The 21910-nt window shown below is 35.9% G+C and overlaps 1 protein-coding gene across 10 annotated transcripts; it reads right to left on the reverse strand.

Moving 5' to 3' along the window:
- Window positions 1-3235: 3235 nt before the first annotated feature.
- LOC107869260 lies at window positions 3236-11582 on the reverse strand. Of its 10 annotated transcripts, XM_047410610.1 has the most exons (9): window positions 11083-11582; window positions 7671-7874; window positions 7528-7576; window positions 7036-7268; window positions 5310-5405; window positions 4816-4986; window positions 4338-4533; window positions 3699-3819; window positions 3236-3613 (listed from the first exon to the last, which is right to left on the reverse strand). In XM_047410610.1, exons 1-7 carry the CDS (start codon window positions 11206-11208, stop codon window positions 4438-4440), a joined length of 975 nt encoding a protein of 324 aa, XP_047266566.1. In that variant the 5' UTR covers window positions 11209-11582; the 3' UTR covers window positions 3236-3613; window positions 3699-3819; window positions 4338-4437. The 10 variants fall into 10 exon arrangements, with proteins under 10 accessions (XP_047266566.1, XP_047266558.1, XP_047266559.1 ...); XM_047410602.1 differs by lacking the exon at window positions 7528-7576 and having other exon boundaries at window positions 7036-7527; XM_047410603.1 differs by having other exon boundaries at window positions 4338-4524; window positions 7036-7530.
- Window positions 11583-21910: the final 10328 nt, after the last annotated feature.

The following is a 21910-nucleotide window of genomic DNA, read 5'->3' on the forward strand; positions in this document are numbered from 1 at the left end:
GTTCAGGATGTCCATCACAACCATGCCCTAGTTCGGGTCGTGACAGCAGTTGGTGAGCCTTTTTTCTTTCAGAAGGCCTATTTCTTTTGAGCACTATTATTTATTTTGTTCTAGGTCTGACTGAGGGACTTGTCCCAGTTTTGTACAGACTTATGATGGATCTTATGATGTTAGAGATTTCGCAGACGGGTGTTATATGTCTAGAATATTTAGAAACTTCTTTTCAAATTGTTCAAGTTTATGAGTTTGACCATGGTATTGTTTTGTATTGTTTTCTGCAAATTTTCTTATATTACATATGAATATTGTGCATGATTACTAGATTTAGAAGAGCGTCCGACCTTCATGGTTCGGGATGCTTGCTACGGCCAGAGCCCTGGCTCGTGTCGTTACCGGTGCTTGGTACTACTACTTCGAGACAACATTAAAAAAATATAGTTATCATAGATTTAGTTGTTGATCATCGGGCTACCCACGAATTCTTTCCTCCATATATTAAAGAGGTGAGTGGGAAGGATAGATCTCAATGATTATTTGACTTCTTTGTATTAATTCACTTAAATTGTGTATGTGCTAAGGAGATCTCGTTGAGGTAAAAGTTCATGCTTAATGTGATATAGTTGTTGTTAGTTCAACATTGTCGGCCTGTGATGCCTATTGAGTATATGTGCTTTCCACACTCATGAATTCCACGCACGAGTGGACCATTATGTTTGATTGAGTCAGAAGCTCTACTTCCTGTTGGCTATGTTGTTTTGTGAAGACATGTTTATGTACTCTTTATCGCTATTAAGACAAACTCGACTGTTGATGTTATCACTGATGGATTGTCTAATCCACATCTGGCTAGTGTCAATAAGCGTCAGATATTATGCTTATAATCCTTAGAGTTATCACATTTCAATAACGGGAAAGGGACAAATATACCCTCGAACTATGATAAATGATACGGATATACCCTCCGTCATACTTTGGGTGCACATATGCCCCTACAGCTAATGAAATGATACGTATATACTCCTCCCACTAACGGTACAGACATATGTGTACTAAAAGTATGATGGGGGTATATACGTACCATTTATCATGGTTCGGAGGTATATTTTACTCAAACAATAGGGACATATGTGTACGCAAAGTATGACGGAAGGTACATACGTACCATTTTTCATGGTACGGGAGTATATTTCACACTAACGATAGAGACATATGTATACCCAAAGTATAACAAAGGGTATATATGCACCATTTATCATAGTTTGGAGATATATTTGTCCTTTTTCTGTTTCAACAATGCCATTTTTGCATTAACACCAGAAAACAATGGTTGTTCTTCAACCACACTATGCTTCAGCAGCGATGCCAAATGAAATCACATTACAGTATATTAAGGAGGGGACCGAAGAAGAAGAAACAAAAACAAAGAAACGTTAACTTTCATAGTAAAATTCCTCTACCTCTACCCATGGTTTTTCCCGTAAGGTTTCCACGTAAATCTGTGTGTTCTTGTTTATTATTTTATTTGTGGTTTGCTTTATCTCTGCCCGATTTATAACAATGTTAATTCCTCTAACAATTTTAAAAAAAATTATTCTTCTAAAGATTTTCAAGAGGATTAATTTGGTTTTAGTTAGTCAATTTATATTTACAAGTTCCACCATTTTGCAACATTAATATTAAGAGGAAATCAAGTGCAAAAACAAAACAAAAAAAGAAATATTTACATGAATCCACTAATTTAGCAAATACTTGCAACAAACAAGTGATTTGAAACAACAAGATATTCCAATTACAACAAAAGTGAAATTTAGCTACGAAATTATTAAGTACGACATAAAATTCGTCACTAATCATCCACTTTTTGTGACAAAAATTAGATTTCGTCTTTAACTGCATGAGCAACATATTTTTAGTGGCGAAACATACGATTTCATAGCAAAGTTCCACTAAAGTTTCCCACCAAAAATTAATTTGGTGCCATTTATTAGGAATTATTAGTGACGAATTTTAGTTATCAATGACCCATTATTTTATCACTAATAATGTATCCAATTTGTGACAAGCAATTATTTGTCTTAAATTAGTTATAATTTTGGATACGCAAAAAATTCGTCACAAAAAATAAGTTATTGCAATAGCAATAAATTAAAATTTGTAGTTAAATATGGTAAGCTCCAGCCACAAAATTTTATATTTAATGTGACATTAATTTTTGTCACTAATAAAATAATCAATTAGTGACTCATTTTACTGTCTCTAGTCAACCTGTGATTTAGTGACAATGAAGTTTTGGCAGAAAATATGTAGGGTTTAAACAGAGAGAATTTAAAATTTGTAGCCGAATAATTTAACTATTTTCAATGGAGTTTTTTTGTAGTTAAATGTAAAATAATCAAAGTTACACTTGTTTACGGATACAAGTAATAACTGACAAATATTTTTTTTGAAGTGCTCTCAATAGATAACAACAAGATTAGCCTATAGAATGACGTGATAACGCAAAAATCTATCTTATGAAAATTCAAGAAACAAATGCATACATTTGATTAAACTTAATGTGAGTCAGGGTTGTAGTATCACATGAATCAATCATACGGTGATAAAGTTAACGTGTAAGCCTATATTTCTTAAAAGTTTAAAGTATTTTGTGAATTTTTGTTAACTATTTTCCACCACTACTAAATATGAGCTTAATTGTGGAGGTTTAATTATGGAGATCTTAATAATAACAATATTACAAGATCATTTTACAGTGTTTATTTTAATTAACACTCGATAATTTTTGTGTGGCCATTTTATAGTAGTGGTTGTGATAACCTCCACAGAATGCATTAAATTGTGAAGGTTTGTCAATGCCGCTGCAATCACCATGGTTAATAATTCTCACAATATAGTATCGCGATTAAAAATAGATCAAAATCGACATACGCCTTCTATTTATTAAGTAAAATTGATAGACTCAATAACATCAAAAGAGGGGCAGGGGGGGGGGGGGGCAGTTTAAGAAAACCAACATTAAGGTCGAGGGACGTCCAACGATTTTTATAAAATTGATGAAGTCCCTTGATTGTTAGAAATATAAAAATAATATATATCAACTTAAATTCAAACCCAAATATTTATCACGACATTGAATAATTCTAGCACTAGATCGCATATGCTCTTCGATGAAATACTTTTGTTGTTTTAATTAGTTGGTCAAGTTTCTTGAATTTCAAACAGAGTAAAATAACTATTTATAAATGTCAAAAATGTTACTTTTCCACTTTTGCATTAACGGCATAAAACAAAAGTTGTTCTTCAACCACACTACGCATCAGCAGCGATGCCAACTGAACTCACATTACAGTATATTAAGGAGGGGACCGGATAAGAAGAAACAGAAAGGAAACATTAACTTCCCTTAATCCTTCATACCAGGGAAAAATATTGCCCAGCACTGTAACTATTGTACAAATATTGAATGTGGCAAATGCAAAAATGTTCACATACTAATTGCAGTTAACTGGTCTGACCAAAGCAAATGAACTTTGGGGATTTGATGACATCAATAATTCCAGTACAACAACATCATTGGGGCGGGTTATCATCTTGAGACCTCAATGTATCAAGCCTGCATTCAAAAATCGTTCAAGCTAAGTAACAAATATCTTCATAGGCTTAGCATGAAATAGGATAGTGTGAATGTTTGTATTTACCAGGAACAAGTTTTCTCTTTCCACAGAACTCTTCCACTAAAGGGTTTGCTGCCCATTGATTTTCAGCAACGCGATTTGTAGGTTAGAATTCAACAATTTTACCATCCCGAGATAAAACAACCTGATTGGCAATATAAGCACGTCAACTATGACAAACACATAAGTAGTTAATAGAGTAAACGTTCATGACAAATCTATAGCCATGTTCATCTGGCAGGGTAGAGAAAGGCCTTGAAAAGAAAAGAAAAACTAAGATCAAAACTAAGAGGTGAGGGAAAAAAAGAGAAGCAATGACAATAGAATCTTCAACACTTAAAATTTAAATGCAGAAATTTTGAAACATTTATCAAGAGGCTCTACAGTTGTGAACAGGATTACGGCGTGATGTAAGCTAGATCAAGTAGCCGAGCTTGTTAACTAGCTTGTTTAATTGTGCTTGTCCATAAAATACAGTGGTTAGCTCTTTATATTTCTGACTTATTCCCAATGGAATATATTTGGATAAATGTTCACAACAGAGCAAAGCCTTCCGTTGTCCTTGATTCAAACCATGACTATTATAATTGATGTTGCACTTTTATGTTCATGAATGTCAAAAAAGAGAAAAAGAAACCCGAAAACTGCAATTTAATAAGAAACCTGATAACTAGCAATATCTTGTGCAGCTGCTTTCATCTCATCTTCAATTCCTTCTGATGGGGTTGAGTTGGAATTAAGATCTGAATCTTTGGAAACCATCTCATGCTTCAGGTACATCGGAAGCTCCCCAATCCATGCAGAGCTTCCAGAACCCACCACTACATCTCCAGGCCAACGATAAAATTCCCTGATTCTCCTAACAACGAGCACTTGGCAATGTGATGATTGAACAACATTAACTACTGATAAAAAGAGACAGAATGCCTAGGGTAAAATGATAATCAACTTTAAGAGCGTAAAAAACAATAAAAGTGGTCAATAATGCAAAGCATGCGTCATCCACTACATGTTAACTTCTTAACACAATATACTTACCTCCCCTCATATGATGCAGCCAATGAAGTAGGTACAGCAGGCAGAGTACAGTCGAAAATGAACTTGAAAGAGACAACACTAGATGAACTAATAAAATTCATACCTCGCTAGATTCCATAGACTGATGCTGAATAGAGATCATGTCAGATGAGTTGACTGGATACTTGTTAATGGGGAAATGAGGAAGATAACGTTGACCAAGAATTCTTATGGCAACAAGAAAAACTCCACTTGCAAGGACCATGGAGATTGCCTTTGACATAGAAATGCTTCTCTACAATCCAAAAGGAGAAAATATTATTATCCATTTGGTTTCGGAAGACATCTTTTGTACTTAAAGAAATCAATTTAGATAAAGAAAACTTGTATTCATAGTTGACATAGAAATGCATGAATGTGAACGAAGGCAAAATCAAAGAAGATACGAACTAGCCATTCAGGGCTTCATGAGTCAATCAAACCCAAACCACTTCAACTAGCAAACTAATGAGAGTGCTTTATTAAAACTGTATTTGTTTACCACTGGTTATAGAAGAAATTCTCAGTTCATGGATAGTGACAGATAAAGAAGGCATGTTAGGAGATTCTATGCCATACCTTGAAAGATTTTGCAACAACACCCGATGACAATTCCTTGTAGGGAAGTGTATAGACATCTTCATAACATATATCTAGAATGTCAGTTAGACCAACCTGAAAAAATAAAACAAGTTAATTATTAGAAATAATTACAATGCTCATCAAATGTGGAATTGGAATGATTTTTTTCCAGTAGATCCGATCAAATCTTCATCTGAGTCTTATAAGCAGATCGAAAAGGAAAAGCATTTGGAAACATCTTGGGAGAATAATATATTGACTTCACACACTCAAATTTCTTGCACGGTTGATACACACCTCTACTAGGAGGGATCATCAACTAAAATAAAAGGATGACCTAATACACGTCTCACTTTTTTTTTTATAACCGTGGTGTTTGGGTTAGCTTGCGCGTACCTCGATTAATTCCACGGGATACCTGCCACCTCCCACCAACAACAGGTACCAAATAACTCTATCCACCAAGGCTAAGGCTAGAACAGATGGGAAGAAACCATTTAGTGTGTCTCTGTTGGAAATTGAACCTGAGAACTCATGGTGCTCAACGCAACTTCATTGAACCACTAGGCCACACCCTTGGGTGCAATACACGTCTCAATGTTAGAAGTTAGGGTTGCAATTTTAGAACCTTATGCTTTAGGGATAAAAAGCCTATATTAATGATAAAAACCAAGGTGCTAGAAGACTAAAGTGGTCATATAGTTAGCATCTACGACTTTGTCTAAACAATCTTGACATGAAAAAGAGGGAACCATAAGTAAGGAACTAGAGAGATGTTAAGAAAGTTATCTCAGAGCTCCCAAGGGGAAATGAAAATGAAAAATGGAACTTAGTCCAAATTTTCCACTAGGTCCCCCACCCTCACCCAACACACATGTAACTATTACTCGCTCGATTTCAATTTGTTTGTTTGCTGACTTGGCACGAAGTTTAAGAAAACAGAAAAGACTTTTAAATTTGTGATCTTAAAATAAAGATATGTAGAATGTGTATCAAGATACCCGGTAATGTTGAGGTCTTAAACACGTCATGTGGAAAGTTAAAATTAAAGCGTTGCTAAAATAGGAAAGAAGCATTTTTTTAAACAGATTAAAAAGGAAAGTAAGACTGATAAATTGAAACTGAGGGAGTATTTAAAAGGAACTAAAATTGTTATATACATACGTCCCTAACAGCTTAAACTACATAGCAAGACCAGTCAATTGGCCAATGAGAAACAAGAAATGGCCTGAGCAAAACTGACCATTCAAGATGATATGTGCATTCCTATTGTTAAATCTTCCAATGATTAAGGTAATCAAACTTTTCAACCATTCATTGCGCAACCATAGACATAAAGTAAATTCTCCACCAATGAATTAGATTACCCCATAGGGTAACAAGGTTCTTTCTCCTTTAGTGCAGGCAAACCACCGATAAATATTGGAGAATTTAAAGGTTGTGAATTAATCAAATCAACAAAGCAAAGCACAAGACGGTGAAACAAATACTTACCATATGTATGGGTTTATTGATAACTGTCCACAAATATGAAAACAAAATCAACACCAATGATAAATAATGTGTATTCGAGTAACTTATGACTAACTAGTACCTAAAGACAAAGGAACTACCTGAGTTATCTTTATAAGATACTTTTTGATGAAGTATCTGTTGTATAATAAGCATTTCATTAACCCTAAATGTGATGCATGAAACAGAAATGAAGAGAACATGGAGTTACCATTTGGGAGTGAGTTAGGAAAACCTCCCATGTGTTTGTTGTTGTTTCCTTCCACCCTTCAAATTTCACATTGCCAAGTTTCTCAGCATCAATCTGCAATTTGTAAGCAGGTACATACTCACTAAGCCAAGCAATAAGTTCAGGGCCTGCAGTTTGTTCCAGTTTGGAGTATGCATTTGAAGTTAACCAAATGACCATCCATCTTCCCTCCCTTGGTCTGTAATTCGCCCTTTCTGATGAAAATTTCTGGAGTAAAATATCGGCATTTGCAACTATCTCACATTCCATTAAGTTGTATAGAGTAACAGCGGAATCTTTTGAGATAATGCTTTTATGTTTGTGAAACCAGGGGAAAAACTTCTTTGCTACTCCTCCAGGAGTTTCATCAAACAGATGTCTTTTAGTGCTTTCGAGAGCAGAAATACAAATAACATCTGTAATAAAAGAAATGACTCGTTCATCTGATAAGGTGATGGCAAAAGATGGAGGTACCTGCTGATAGGAAAGGAATAACAGAACTCAACCTATCAGTATCTAGCACCTGCAAAGCAAAAATTATAAATTCGATATTATAAAAGAACAAAATGAAAGGAAAGACAAAATAAAAAGATAAAGACATTAAAAAAGCTCCCCACCTCTCTCGGAGTTTCAAGATCATCCATATTTCTTTCTGCTACTGGTATAAAAAGTACTAGTTCAAAGTTCCAAAGATGTTGCAGAGTCACTTGTCTAAATGTCATGGCAAGTATATTAGTAGACGTCGTGCCGGAAAGCATCTCATTAGTTAGAGTACTTCTAAGCTTTTGAGCTTTCTCCATAACCTTTCTTGTTGGTAAGAACTGCCAGATGTCAAACATTTGACACACTACAACCGTCATAATACAATGCAATAAACATAAGCAAGGGTATTGAACTTCGCCACAAAAATGAAGATATGGTTTAACTTTTGAGACTCAAACAGTTTAAATTTGATTGTGAATGCAGTCATGATATTTTTAGACATGTGCACATAATTCAACATATGCACAAGTGAAGTATAATTATTCAAACTATATCAGCACAACTATGTATCACTATTTCCGACATAAACTCACCAATCTAGTAGTAACAGTATTGTGTTCACTCGAATACACCGGACACAATAACTTATCCAGGAATAGCTAATACCGGGATAATTAATCCCAGAATAACTTGTTCCCAACCAAATGATTTATATATTGAAACCGAAGGAGTAGTACTTGTACATAAACTCACCAATCCAGTAGAAACAATAGAGACAAGTTGACGGGTCTAGATGTGCACTATCAAAATTGAAGTCCTTACTTACCAGCTGAGGCCAAATGTAAGTGTATTTTCATGGATTATGCCTATTCAATTATCAGCACAGCAACTATATTAGTACTTCCTACAGAAACTTCATTTCAATGGGCAACTAAACACTATCCTGCCACTAACATGTCACATAAATCTTGAAGGTGTCTATATGATCATTTTGTAAGCTGGAGGTGTGAGAGGTTGGCTATCGATGGTTTTAGGCGGGGTAGAGGTAGGCCGAAGAAATATTGGAGAGAGGTGATTAGGCATGATATGGAGCAGTTACAGCTTACGGAGGACATGACCCTTAATAGGAAGGTGTGGAGGACGTGGATTGGGGTAGAGGGTCAATGGGTTGGATTTCGTCTGTAACAGTAGGGGAGAGTGTTTTTGTTTGCGTCGGGAGTTTTCTTGTTTGTGGTGTTTCGGTGATGTCTGTGATTTCGAATAGATAGTTTATAGTATTATCCTTTGGTTATCACGTTTCCTGTATTAGTTAGCAGGGTGTTATCCCATTTTATTGTGTGTTTTATGTTTTTTGTTTGTTATACTGTTATCTAGCCTGATCTGGGGGGTCTATCGAAAAAAGCCTCTCTACTTCATCCTAGTTAGTGGAATGGTCTGCGTACACATTACCCTCCCCAGACCCCGCTCCCTATGTGGGAATACAGGGTATGTATAGTGGTATGGTCTCCGTACACATTACTCTCCCCAAACAACCACTATGTGGGAATACACTGGGTATGTTGTTGTTATTGTTAGTGTTCAACAAAAGGAGACGAGTTGAGGTATATAGATGTGCACTATTAAAATTGGTCATTACTTTCCAGCTGAGTTCAAAATTAAGTGTCCATTTACGTATTATACTAATTCAAATACCAACATAACAACTATATATCACTACGTCCTACATAAACTTACTCACCAATCTAGTAGATACAGTACTGCGCATATACCCTGGAAACAACGTTGCAACAACCATAGCATTAACACCTGCAACAATCTGTTCGCCAGCAGCTTCACCACCATCCGTTGCCGCAGTTGTAAGTGCTTGTTCAAAATCAACAGCGCCAATCAGCGTAAGTCTTGCCAAATCATTCTCATAAGTTCTCAAACACGGTATACTTTTCTCGGTGCCATTGAAATCGGCTACTGCTTCTAGAATCTTCTCCTCTGTTATCAGCTTAAATGGCTCCTTCTCCGGCTGAGTCGAACAGGAAATGGAATGGCTAAGGCTACGAAAATAGTTTAATTGGCTTGTGTAAGCTGCGCCGATGGGGAGTTGGTGTCCGGTGGGAGAAAATTGGGTAGAGGGGGAGGGAGAGTAAGTGTAAACATCGCCATTGTTGAGGGAATTTTGTGGCGGCTAGGGTTTTTATTTCAAAATTTGGAGACGAGTTGCGGTATATCGATGTGCACTATCAAAATTGAAGTCCTTACTTTCAAGTTGAGGCCAAATGTAAGTGTATGTTCATGTATTATGCCTATTCAATTATCAGCAAAACAACTATATTAGTGCTTCATACATCAACTTCATTTCAATGGGCAACTAAACACACCCCTAATACTTACATGTCATATAAATCTTGAAGGTGTCTATATGATCATTTTGCAAGTTGGAGTGTTCAACTAACACAATGGAGACGAGTTAAGGAATATCGATGTGCACTATCAAAATTGAAGTCCTTACTTGCCAGCTGAGGCCAAATGTAAGTGTACGTTCATGTATTATGCCTATTCGATTATCAACACAACAACTATATTAGTACTTCCTACATCAACTTCGTTCCAATGGGCAGCTAAACACTTACCCCACACTTACATGTTACATAAATATTGACGGTGTCTATACGATTATTTTGTAAGTTGGAGTTTTCAACTAACACAATGGAGACGAGTTAAGATATATAGATGCAGTATCAAAATTGAAGGCCTTACTTTCCAGCTGAGGCCAAATGTAAGTATATATTCATGTATTATGCCTATTCAATTATCAGTACAACAACTATGTTAGTACTTCCTACATCAACTTCATTTCAATGGGCAACTAAACACTCCCCCGAAACTTACATATCACATAAATCTTGAAGGTGTCTATAAAGGTGTCTATATGATCAGTTTGTAAGTTAGGAGGTGACGAGGTGTGAAAGACTGGCTACCAATGATTTTAGACGGGGTAGACGTAGGCTGAAGAAATATTGGAGGGAGGTGATTAGGCATGATATGGTGCATTTACAGCTTACGGAGGACGCGGATTAGGGCAGAGGGATAGTGGGTAGGAGTTCGTCTTTTATAGTAGAGAAGAGTGCTCTGTCTCCGCCAGGAGTTTTCTTGGTATCTTATGGTTGTCTGATTTCCTGTATTAGCTAGTTGTATGTTATCTCATTTTGTCGTGTGCTTTTATGTTTTTTGTTTGTTATACTGTTATCTGTTTTGAGTCGGGGGTCTATTGGAAACAACCTCTCTACTTCATCCTAGGTAGGTAGTGCTATGGTCTGCATACACATTTCTATCCCCAAAACCCACTATGTGGGAATACACTGGGTATGTTGTTGTTGTTATTAGCGTTCAACAAACTCAAAGGAGACGAGTTGAGGTATATAGATGTGCACTATCAAAATTGGTCATTACTTTTCGGCTGAGTTCGAAATTAAGTGTCTGTTTACGTATTATACCAATTCAAATACCAACATAACAACTATATCTCACTACTTCCTACATAAACTTACTCACCAATCTAGTAGATACAATACTGCGCTCATTCATATACCCTGGAAACAATGTTTCAACAACCATAGCATTAACACCAGCAACAATATGTTCACCAGAAGCTTCACCACCATACGCCACCGCAGCCATAAGTGCTTGCTGAAAATCAACACCGCCAATCAACGTAAGTCTAGCTAAATCATTCTCATAAGTTCTCAAACACGGTATACTTTTTTCGGCTCCGTTAAAATCGGCTACTGCTTCTAGAATCTTTTCCTCTATTATCGGCTTAAATGGCTCCTTCTCTGGATGAACCGAACAGGAAATGGATCAGCTAAGGTTACGGAAACGGCTTAAATGGCTTGTGTAAGCTGTGCCGATTGGGGAATTGGTGTCTGATGAGAGAAAATTGGGTGGAGAAAGAGGGAGAGTAAGTGTGAACGCCGCCATTGTTGAGGGAATTTTGTGGCGGCTAGGGTTTTTATTTCAAAATTCAGCGGGTTAATTAGCTGGGGGTAATGTGTGAATAGTGACAGGTAAAGTAGTTGTGAGGTTTTAGATTCCCCTTCATTTTAAGAAAAAAAAACTATTTTTCTTTTTAATTAGTTTAAAAAAAAGATTATTTTTTAAATAATTTTTTAATTTCAAAATTTCGACATAACATATTTAATATCGTACATTTTGATATATTTTATACATCTTTATTTTAAGACGACAAGATTCAAGAGTCTTTTTTCTGTCATTATTCTTAAAACGAAGCGAGTAGAAGTTACGGAAATGACATCTTACAGAAATACATTAGTCTTACCTTAGATATATACCATTCTTTGGGTCTTGAATCATTTAATAAGTTGGTCTTATATAATCTCGTGACCTAAGCAAATCGAATTGAATGTATTCTCTATGTGTCAATTTATGTGGTACAGTTTGAATTTCGTGAGATTAATTTTTATTGTGAATTTGGTAAAAATTTTCTAGAATATTTTGAAATGAAATCTATATCTACTATGAGTTGTTTGTGTTTTCTATTTTAACTATCATCAATTATTTATCAAAAAAATATCTTGTAACTGACTAGATCAAGTGTTAAATACAATCGTCAGAAGGCGTGTGACCACTTTATTTGCCTATAAAGTTCAATCGACATGGCAGTGGACTCATTAATTTCGACACGTGTTTTTTTTATAAATAGTTGCTACTTTCTTTTTTGAGGAAATTTTAGGAATTGCAATCCACTTTTTACCACTCTTTTTCTTTCTACAATAGAGCTAGCAAGAGAATATGCTGGCCTAGAACTAGCTAGAAATAGTCTTTTTAAAGAATGGGTGTCCCCGTTGTTTGTTCGAAAATTGCTACAATTATACCGAGATTGTAACACCCCATATTTTCTGGCTAGAGTTTAGACCGTCGTTCCTACGTATATAGACCCGAACTGAATTATTCTTGTAACGCCCCGCATTTCGGGCTACAATATAGACCATGATTTCGATGTGTTGATAATCCTGAAGCCATAAATCCTATACCAATATGGCATGTTAATTATTTGTGTAGTATGTGAATCCATTCAAGCTTGAATTTAGACCATAGAGGTCCTTCAACTCAAGGACGAGTTGAAGCTATTTCAATCGATTAAGTTTTAGTCGATGTAATTTGTGACAGCTTCCATCGACCATAACTCTCTATATATGTCGAATTAGAGAGCCTACGATGTGTCAAATGATAGGTCTTCGAGTTATCTTTCCAACGATACCAATTTTGCTAAAATCCGGCACCCGAGCAAGAAGTTATTGCTTTTCAAAGTAGTATGCATCGCCTAACCAATCACACATGGCCACTGGAAAAACATAGGTGATAGCATTGGCGGCGCCTATGTAAACATAGGCGATAGCATAGGCGGAGCCTATGTAAAGGTTTCAAGTGACTTAAACACTCCATTTTTGGGGTAAAATGGTCCTTTTCCCACCCTTATTTAGCCATAAACATGAAATTCAGTTCCCAAAGACCCCAAAATACACCTTCATTCATCAAAATTGTTCAAGAACTCTCTCTTGGGTTTCAAAATAAAAACCCAAGAAACTCAAGATTCAACCGTGGGTTTTAGAAACTAACTGCATATTTGGAATTCTCTCAATGTAGGCTTCAAGAAGCACCTATCATATTCACATATAGAGGTACGTGGGGTTATCTCAAAAATCTCATGGGCTTAAAAATACATGTTTTAAAAATAGGGGTTTTTAAATTATGAATATAAACATGTTTCAAGCATCTTTATGATATTGATTTGGTCTTTAGGCCTAATTCCAAAGTGATTTGATATATGATATATATATATATATATATATGCATGTATTCCAAAAAGATGTTAACTTGAGAGCATGAATGATATGGAATCACTCTTATGATGTGAATTTGTTTTAAATGTTCATATGATCTAAATTATTTGAAAACATCTTGAAAAGCGTGACATGAAATATTTTGAGAATTGATATGATTTTGACTTGAAAATGAGAGGGCTATTTGTGTTGAATCATGTTGAATACAATGGTTGAATGAGAAGAATGATGTGATATTGATGGCTTGCAAGTCGGGTGTGACGATACCCTACAGAATATGATATGTTATTGAATCAGATGAAATTTAAATGCATTGATTTTACATGAGATAGGTGGATGCCCGAAGAAGGCATTTGAGTGTAAGGGCTCATCGCTGGAAACCGTGTTTGCCGACATGGGAACTTGGTACCATGCTTTGTGATATTGCGTACTTGACTTTATGTCATTCCCAAATTGGGACTATGGTTAGGAGCCCTACTTTGTGATCTTGTGCACTACCATTGGGTTTAGACACCCTGCTGTGTGATCTTGTATGTCTTCCCTTCACTAATACTCTAATCTCGGCGGCAACCGAGGTTTGACAGTTGGTGTAAATGTGATATGTAGGGCATTCCACCTAGCTTAGCTGCATTGCATTGTTGTTGAAAACAATTACATTACGCCCATGTGTTTTAAAATGATTTGATATGAAACTGCTTTATAATGGCTCTAAACTATATTTTTTAAAAATATTATGTTTTGTTTTGATATCTCTGCGTACCAGTACTTTTGTATTGACCCCCTCCCCTCCCAGGTTTGGAGGCACAGTCTAGGGGTCCAGAAAATCAGTAGATTACCTTAGACAGATTCGTAGAGTCACTTGGTGAGCCTTCTATATTTCGGAAGGCTTGATATCTGGCAGTTTCATTTATCATTTATTAGTTTTGGGTCTACTGGGGGCCTTGACCCAATATTCAGATAGATATTTATTTTAGTCATGTAGTAGAGATTTCGCAGACGTTATAGAGATGTTGTGTTGAGATTGTGGGACATTATTCCCCATTATTACTTTCGCATGATTCTTGACCATGTTTCCGTTATATTGTGTATCTTTTGCATTTTTTATCATATGAATTATGTGCATGACTACCAGACAGATAGGGGTGTTTCGGATCTTTATGGTTCGGGATACTTGTCACAGTCAGGGCCCCGATTCGGGTTGTGACAAACTTGGTATCAAAGCATGGTTCATGGTCCTAGGGTGTTTGCAAAATCGCGTCGGGTAGAGTCTTGTTTATGGGTGTGTAGCGTGCTACACTTATAAGCAGGAGGCTACTAGTTCATGTTCTAGTTCATGCAATAGAGTCAGAATTTCTCTGTTTCTTCATGTTCTAGTTCATGCAATAGAGTCAGAATGTTCCTCTTTCATACTCAAATTCGTGCTATGGTGTCGTCCTTATGAAAGTAACACTCATCCTAATTCTTTCCTTACTAGGACATTCTCAGATATGTCTCAGCATTGGGCCAATTCAAGTATAGAAGTTTAGAGTCTAAATGGTATGGTTCGTTCTAATCGAATCATATAAGATTTTTGCAAGGACTTGAGAAGAGTCCGTTAGTGCTTCAAAGTGTGTTGGATCTAGTGTGAACCTTGATTTTGATGAAATCGTATTTTTCAGCCTACAGTATTAAGTGTATTAAGTTCTTTTCAGAACTTATGTTGCCAGTGTCACACTTTAGAGGTAATAAGGTGTAGCAAAATATTGGAACTGTATTTCCACCTGAATAGTAGTGTGTTTTAAAGTATTGTTGTCATGACCTATTGGTAATGAAATTAGACCAAGAAGTTGGTGATGTGAAGTCACAAAGTTAGAAGTCAGAGTGAGGATGATTTACCCCTTTATAGTGATAAACTAATTTGGTAGCTAGCAGCATGTGTGGACTGTATGGTAGTCCATAGAGGAAGTATTTGGCTCTGATTTTATTTCTACAGAGTAAGATGTGTATTCTTAATTCATTGAATATTGCGTATCAAATCTCTATCTCATGAAATATTGTCATCAAAGTGTTGTTGAAAAATAAAGTCTAGTGAAGCCGTGTGGGGCTCTTTCGATTCACTAGCATAGTTAACTTGTCATTCATCCCATTTTCTTGTTCAAAATACAAAATCAAAGTCTAGTGAAGCCGTGTGAGGCCTATTTTGATTCACTAGCAAGTTGTTGTCCAACTTATTGTTCTTGTGTAGGTTTAATGTATGTATAGCTGAATCTGGTTGCATGAGATTAGGCCGGTATAGATATGATTCCTCCTTGTGTGTTAGTTTAGTATAAGGTAGACAAGGAGTTGTTAGTCAGGGTGATTTATTCGTTGCTTGAATGTGAAAATGGCTATATGAGCGAGTAAGTTATGATTATAGACTCATGGTTGTTTGAGGAATTTAAAGGCAGTCTAAATGTATGATTGAGTGAGTAAGTATGAGGTGAGAAATCCGTATAAGTAGAAAAGATTGTATGGGGTTATAATATAAGATTAAGGTTGATCATGTCCATTATGTGACCTTACCCCTTGACCTTCTTTTGTTGGTAGTTGTAAACTAGTACTACTTATGAGAAGGTATGTAGCAGATTTTGAAGTATTTGGGATAGAATGTCCCAATTTTATGGATTAGTATATTTAAATTATAGTGCATTCTTCATTGGTGGTAGATGATTCATACTAAACTATAGGCTTGAATTTAAATGGTATGGTGGTAAATAGTGGCAAGAGTTGGATGATGCATGTTTTGTGGGATTGAATTAGTAGGGTTGAGGTGATGAAATAGTACATGCTAATGGATTATGATAAGGATAACCATTAGGTCATGATCGATTATTGTGGTTATGAAGTTCTAGTGCACTAGTGTTTCGTGATGTTCATTTATAGTTTCCAAGTAAAATTTTTTTGTAAGGTTGGGTTGTAAATCATGCATAGCACTAGATATTAAGTTTGAATAGTTGATGTCCATGAAGGTGGATGTGAAGATATCTTGGTTAATGAATACTAGTTGTATAGAAGTGATCTAATAGGCTTAAACGGTGCATGCAATAGATTAAGTTTATTTGATTCATAGTGATGTATGATATTTTATGTGTGATGTAGAAGTATGCCTAAGGTGACATGAGGTTGCGGCATTCCTTCTAAGGCTATTACATATTGCGTGTACTAGTAGTACCGTTGAGTTGCTAGATGGGGAAAGACTAGTAGATGTTATATGGGTTCTAAATAGTTGGGTTAAAGAGTTTTGATTGATAGTGTTGAGCCTTTTATATGATCTTGATTCTCATAGTAATGAGGCATAAGTTGGGAGTCACGATATTAGTACACTATGTCGAAAGGGGTTTGGTTCATCAAAGGCTTGGTGATATCTATGTTAAGTGTTAGAATCTAAGTTTTAGTTTTGAAGGTTGAACTGATAGAAATAAGTGTGCAAACTAATGTATCCCAGAAGGTAGTCATTCGGGTGAAGTTCTATGATATGCATGCATTGTCATTTTTTTTCAGACCCTAGAGTGCAGTAAGTGTAGTTCAGTTAGAATCTGGTAAAGGATCTCCAAAACTCTAGATGATGACATGAAGCTGAGGGAAAGATGATAGAACGAATGACCAAGTAATGCTCTCAGATTCTAGTAGTGATGCAGTATGATTTAGAACATCAAAAAGTGAGGGTGGATCTCAACCCATTCCTACCTCAGTATATTTTTAGTTATCCGGATGCTTACTCATGCCTTACGATTCAGTTCTGTGATCATAGTTCATGATTCCGGTATATGATAGAGAGTCACGTACTCTTCCAGTTCCAAGATAATGAGTTCTAGTTCATTCAAGTAGTCGGAATCACATTCCTTATGTTATGAACTCTAATTGAGGTCATGCAACTCATGACGCATGTACTCACTCTTTATAGTGTGCTTAGCCCCGTATAAAGATCTTTTCACGCTTGAGGTTTTTATGTTTTAACCTTTTAGTGACCCTTCCTATGCAATGATAGTGGTGATGATGTAAATGTTCTTGTTGATGGAAGATCATAGTATACTTCTTTAGATAAGGCCATAAGTATGAAGTAAGATTGGGGGCCAAGTCTTTGATATATGTGATGGTTAGTGGAAAAGTTTGTGTATGTATGTTTTTAGGATAGCGCGTGGGAGTTATATTGATAATAGTTTAGAAACTATGTGAAGTATGTATTTATGGGTGATTGCCTTAAAGTTAACATGTGGTTATAAATTAGGCTTGAATGATGTTTTGGGATTGTTGTGGAAGGTCGCAATATGCATTAGCGACTTCATATTAAGAGTTCAGAGTAGTCATTGAAGTGGTAAGACATGTCATACTTAGGATGTGATCTTTAAAGGAGATATAGAAGATTGCATCATATGGTTTAGAATAATAGCGTGGTCTGGCATGTTGTATTTTTGTGACTTAGAGTTAGGCTTCATCACGGCGAAAGGATTAAGTTATTTTTGACATTTGTAGAAAGATTTGTCAATGCTCATATGAGAATTTTAAGCTGAGTTGAATGAATATGATATTTATAGGGAATAGTATCGCTAAGGGATATTCGGGAAGTGCGCTAAGCCTGAAAGTAAGAAGTTGTATTACCAAAGGTCTGAAAATTCTATCCTAATCTAGGAGTTATATGTCTATATTCCAGACTGCAGAGTAGTGTCAATGTTGTGATTTCCTCGATACCCAAGATTCATGGCTCCCTATTACCGCTAGAATTTCTTTAGAGAATTGTGTTGAAGAGATACTCCAGTTAAGTATGAGGGTGTAGTACAATTCAGTCTGTATGGCCAATAAGTTAGTTTAGCAGTCAGATTCGCATGACTTGGTTTCTCGTCTTTGCACTTATTCATGCTACTAGAAATATCAGAATTGTTACTATTCCAAGATAGAGTATACCAGTAGTTATGAGTATAGCCCAATTCATGCTTCATGCATTAAATTCAGATTTCAGATGTTCAGTTATGATTCAATTCGTAGATGCCTTGTCCATCATCTCAGTTTTTCGAGTATCCTAGTGAATTGAGCATTCATAGAGGCACATAGTGTCGTAAAGGGGAGATACCCGATTCAGTTGTAAGCATAAATTCTTATTACAAGCTCTGCACCAGTTATCATTGAGTATTCAGTCATACGTTCATACGTCAGTTCAGTCAGATATGCATGTATTAGAAATGTATGTCCAATAGAAAAAGTTTAGCTTATCAGTGTATTCAGTTCTGCGCTTATAAGAGCAACTCAGTAACAAATCCATGCATCAGGTATGCATGTTCATTATGAGAACTAAGCTTATGAGTAGCTTCAGTCGTGTATTCCATGCATCAGATATGCTCGTCCGGTATAAGAATTTGGAACATCAGTAGTTCCAGTCTTATAGTCATGTTTCAGATCAGTGTATTCTTTCTTACAGAAACATATCATGTCCACGTTATTCCATACCTCCAAGGTTCAATATGTTCCTACCCATCATTCAAGGACGAATGATCCCAAGAGGGAGATAATGTAACACCCCATATTTTTGGTCTAGAGTTTAGATCGTCGCTCCTACATATATAGACCCGAACTGAATTATTCTTTTAACGCCCCTCATTTTGGGCTATAATATAGACCATGATTTCGATGCGTTGATAATCCCGAAGCCATAAATCCTATGCCAATATGGCATGTTAATTATTCTTGTAGTATGTGAATCCATTCAACGTTGAATTTAGATCGTAGAGGTCCTTCAACTCAAGGATGAGTTGAAACTATTTCGATCGATTAAGTTTTAGTGGACGTTGAATTTGTCTCAGTTTCCATCGACCATTACTCTATGTATATGTAGAATTAGAGAGCCTACTATTTGTCAAATGATAGGTCTTCGAGTTAGCTTTCCAACGATACCAATTTTGCTAAAATCCAACACCCGAGGAAGAAGTTATTGCTTTTCAAAGTAGTATGCATCGCCGAACCAATCGCACATGGCCACTGGAAAACATAGGTGATAGAATAGGCGGCTCCTATGTAAAGGTTTCAAGTGACTTAAACACTCCATTTTTGGGGCAAAATGGTCCTTTTCCCACCCTTATTTAGCCATAAACATGAAATTTAGTTCCCAAAGACCCCAAAATACACATTCATTCATCAAAATTATTCAAGAACTCTCTCTTGGGTTTCAAAATAAAAACCCAAGCAACTCAAGATTCAACCGTGGGTTTTAGAAGCTAATTGCGTATTTGAAATCCTCTCAACGTAGGCTTCAAGAAGCACCTATCATATTCGCATATAGAGGTATGTGGGTTTATCTGAAAAATCTCATGGGCTTAAAAATTCATGTTTTAAAAATGGGGCTTTTCAAATTATGAATATAAACATGTTTCAAGCATCTTTATGATATTGATTTGGTCTTTAGGCCTAATTCCAAAGTGATTTGATATATGGTATATATATATATATATATATATATATATATATATGCATGTATTCCAAAAAGATGTTAACTTGAGAGCATGAATGATATGGAATCCCTCTCTTGATGTGAATTTGTTTTAAATGTTCATATGATCTAAATTATTTGAAAACATCTTGAAAAGCATGACATGAAATGTTTTGAGAATTGATATGATTTTGACTTGAAAACGAGAGGGTTATTTGTGTTGAAACATGTTGAATACAATAGTTGAATGATGTGATATTGATGGCTTACAAGTTGGGTATGACGATACCCTACAGAATATGATTTGTGATTGAATCAGATAAAATTTGAATGCACTGATTTTACATGAGATAGGTGGATGCCCAAAGAAGGCATTTGAGTATAAGGGCTCATTGCTAGAAATCGTGTTTGCCGACATGGGAACTTGGTACCATGCTTTGTGATCTTGCGTACCTGACTTTATGTCATTCCCAAATTGGGACTATGGTTAGGAGCCCTGCTTTGTGATCTTGTGCACTACGATTGGGTCGAGACACCCTGTTGTGTGATCTTGTGTGTCTTCCCCTCACTTATACTCTAATCTCGGCGGCAACTGAGGCTTGATAGTTGGTGTAAATGTGATATGTAGGGCATTCCACCTAGCTCAGCTGCATTGCATTGTTGTTGAAAAAATTACATTACGCCCATGTGTTTTAAAATGATTTGATATGAAACTGCTTTATAATGGCTCTCAACTATATTTTGTAAAAATATTATGTTTTGTTTTGATATCTCTGCGTACCAGTACTTTTGTATTGACCCCCTTCCCTCCCAGGTTTGGAGGCACAATCTAGGGGTCCAAAAAATCAGTAGATTTCCTTAGACAGGATCGTAGAGTCACTTGGTGAGCCTTCTATATTTCGGAAGTCCTGATATCTGTAATACCCCGGGAATTTTTCGTTGAAATTTTATGAGTAACGTGTTGGGTTCTATCTTCTAGAATGAATTATAAATTTTCTGTGTGGAATGTCTTAGATTATGACCCACCATTACGTAGAGTATCAAATAAGCTTTCCAAAGATTTGTGGATTATCCAAAACGGACACCCGAGCGATGAGTTATGAACATTCTGATCGAATCGTGAATAGTAGTGAACAGTAAAATGTGCAGGAAAAAGTTCTGAGGCTTGACATATTTTTGCTCTAACTTTAAATGATAATAACTCCTTGTACATAATAATCTGGGCGGTCTACTATATATCAACGGAAATCTCTATGAGTCCTCTTTCCAATGAAATTGGTTTCATCCAATTTGTCTATCGGAGTAAAAATTTATGATCGATCTACTTCAGCCTATCAAAAGTAAATTTTTGGGTCAACTTCAAACGATCATAACTCCTCATACACAATGATCTGGGTGAGATACTATATATCAACGGAAAGATATGAGATTCCTCTTTCTAATGAAATTAGTTTTATCTAATTTGGATATCGGAGTAAAACGTTATGGTTGATCTACTTCAGGCTATCAAAACAGTCCACCAAAGGACAGATTCTAGATTTTTTTTATTTTTAGGGGCGTTTTGGTCATTCCCCCTCACCCAAAATCCATCCAAACCCTATATTAAAGCCTATTAGAAGCATTATATGTTATATTTCATCAAATTCTCTCAAAAAGAAAACGGTAAGCTCCTACATCCAACTTTAAGAACCTCCAAAATTCACCATTAATTCTGCAAGTTTATTCAAGATTCCAAGTTCCTTGATCAAGAACTCCAAGAACCATCATTCAAAGGCACGATTAACATATGAAAAATGAGTATCGATCTAAAGTTCATCATTCAAGGTATGTGGGGTTTTTCAATAAGAACTCTCTTTTGTTCTTGTTCTCAAAAGTAATTTTCTTTACAAAGGCATGATTTTTATTTGATTTTTACGAATTTGAAGCATGAACCCATATCTTATGATGATTATTATGAAATCTTGATGTTTATGATTTTGAAAGATGAATTTACATGTGTGGAGATATAAAGCATGAATCTTGAACGATATTTATCTTGATTTTGATATTTGGGTCATGAATCCCCATTGAAAATTGTGTTTTT

This window comes from Capsicum annuum, chromosome 4, assembly GCF_002878395.1.
Source record: "Capsicum annuum cultivar UCD-10X-F1 chromosome 4, UCD10Xv1.1, whole genome shotgun sequence".
Classification (NCBI taxonomy): Eukaryota; Viridiplantae; Streptophyta; class Magnoliopsida; order Solanales; family Solanaceae; genus Capsicum; species Capsicum annuum.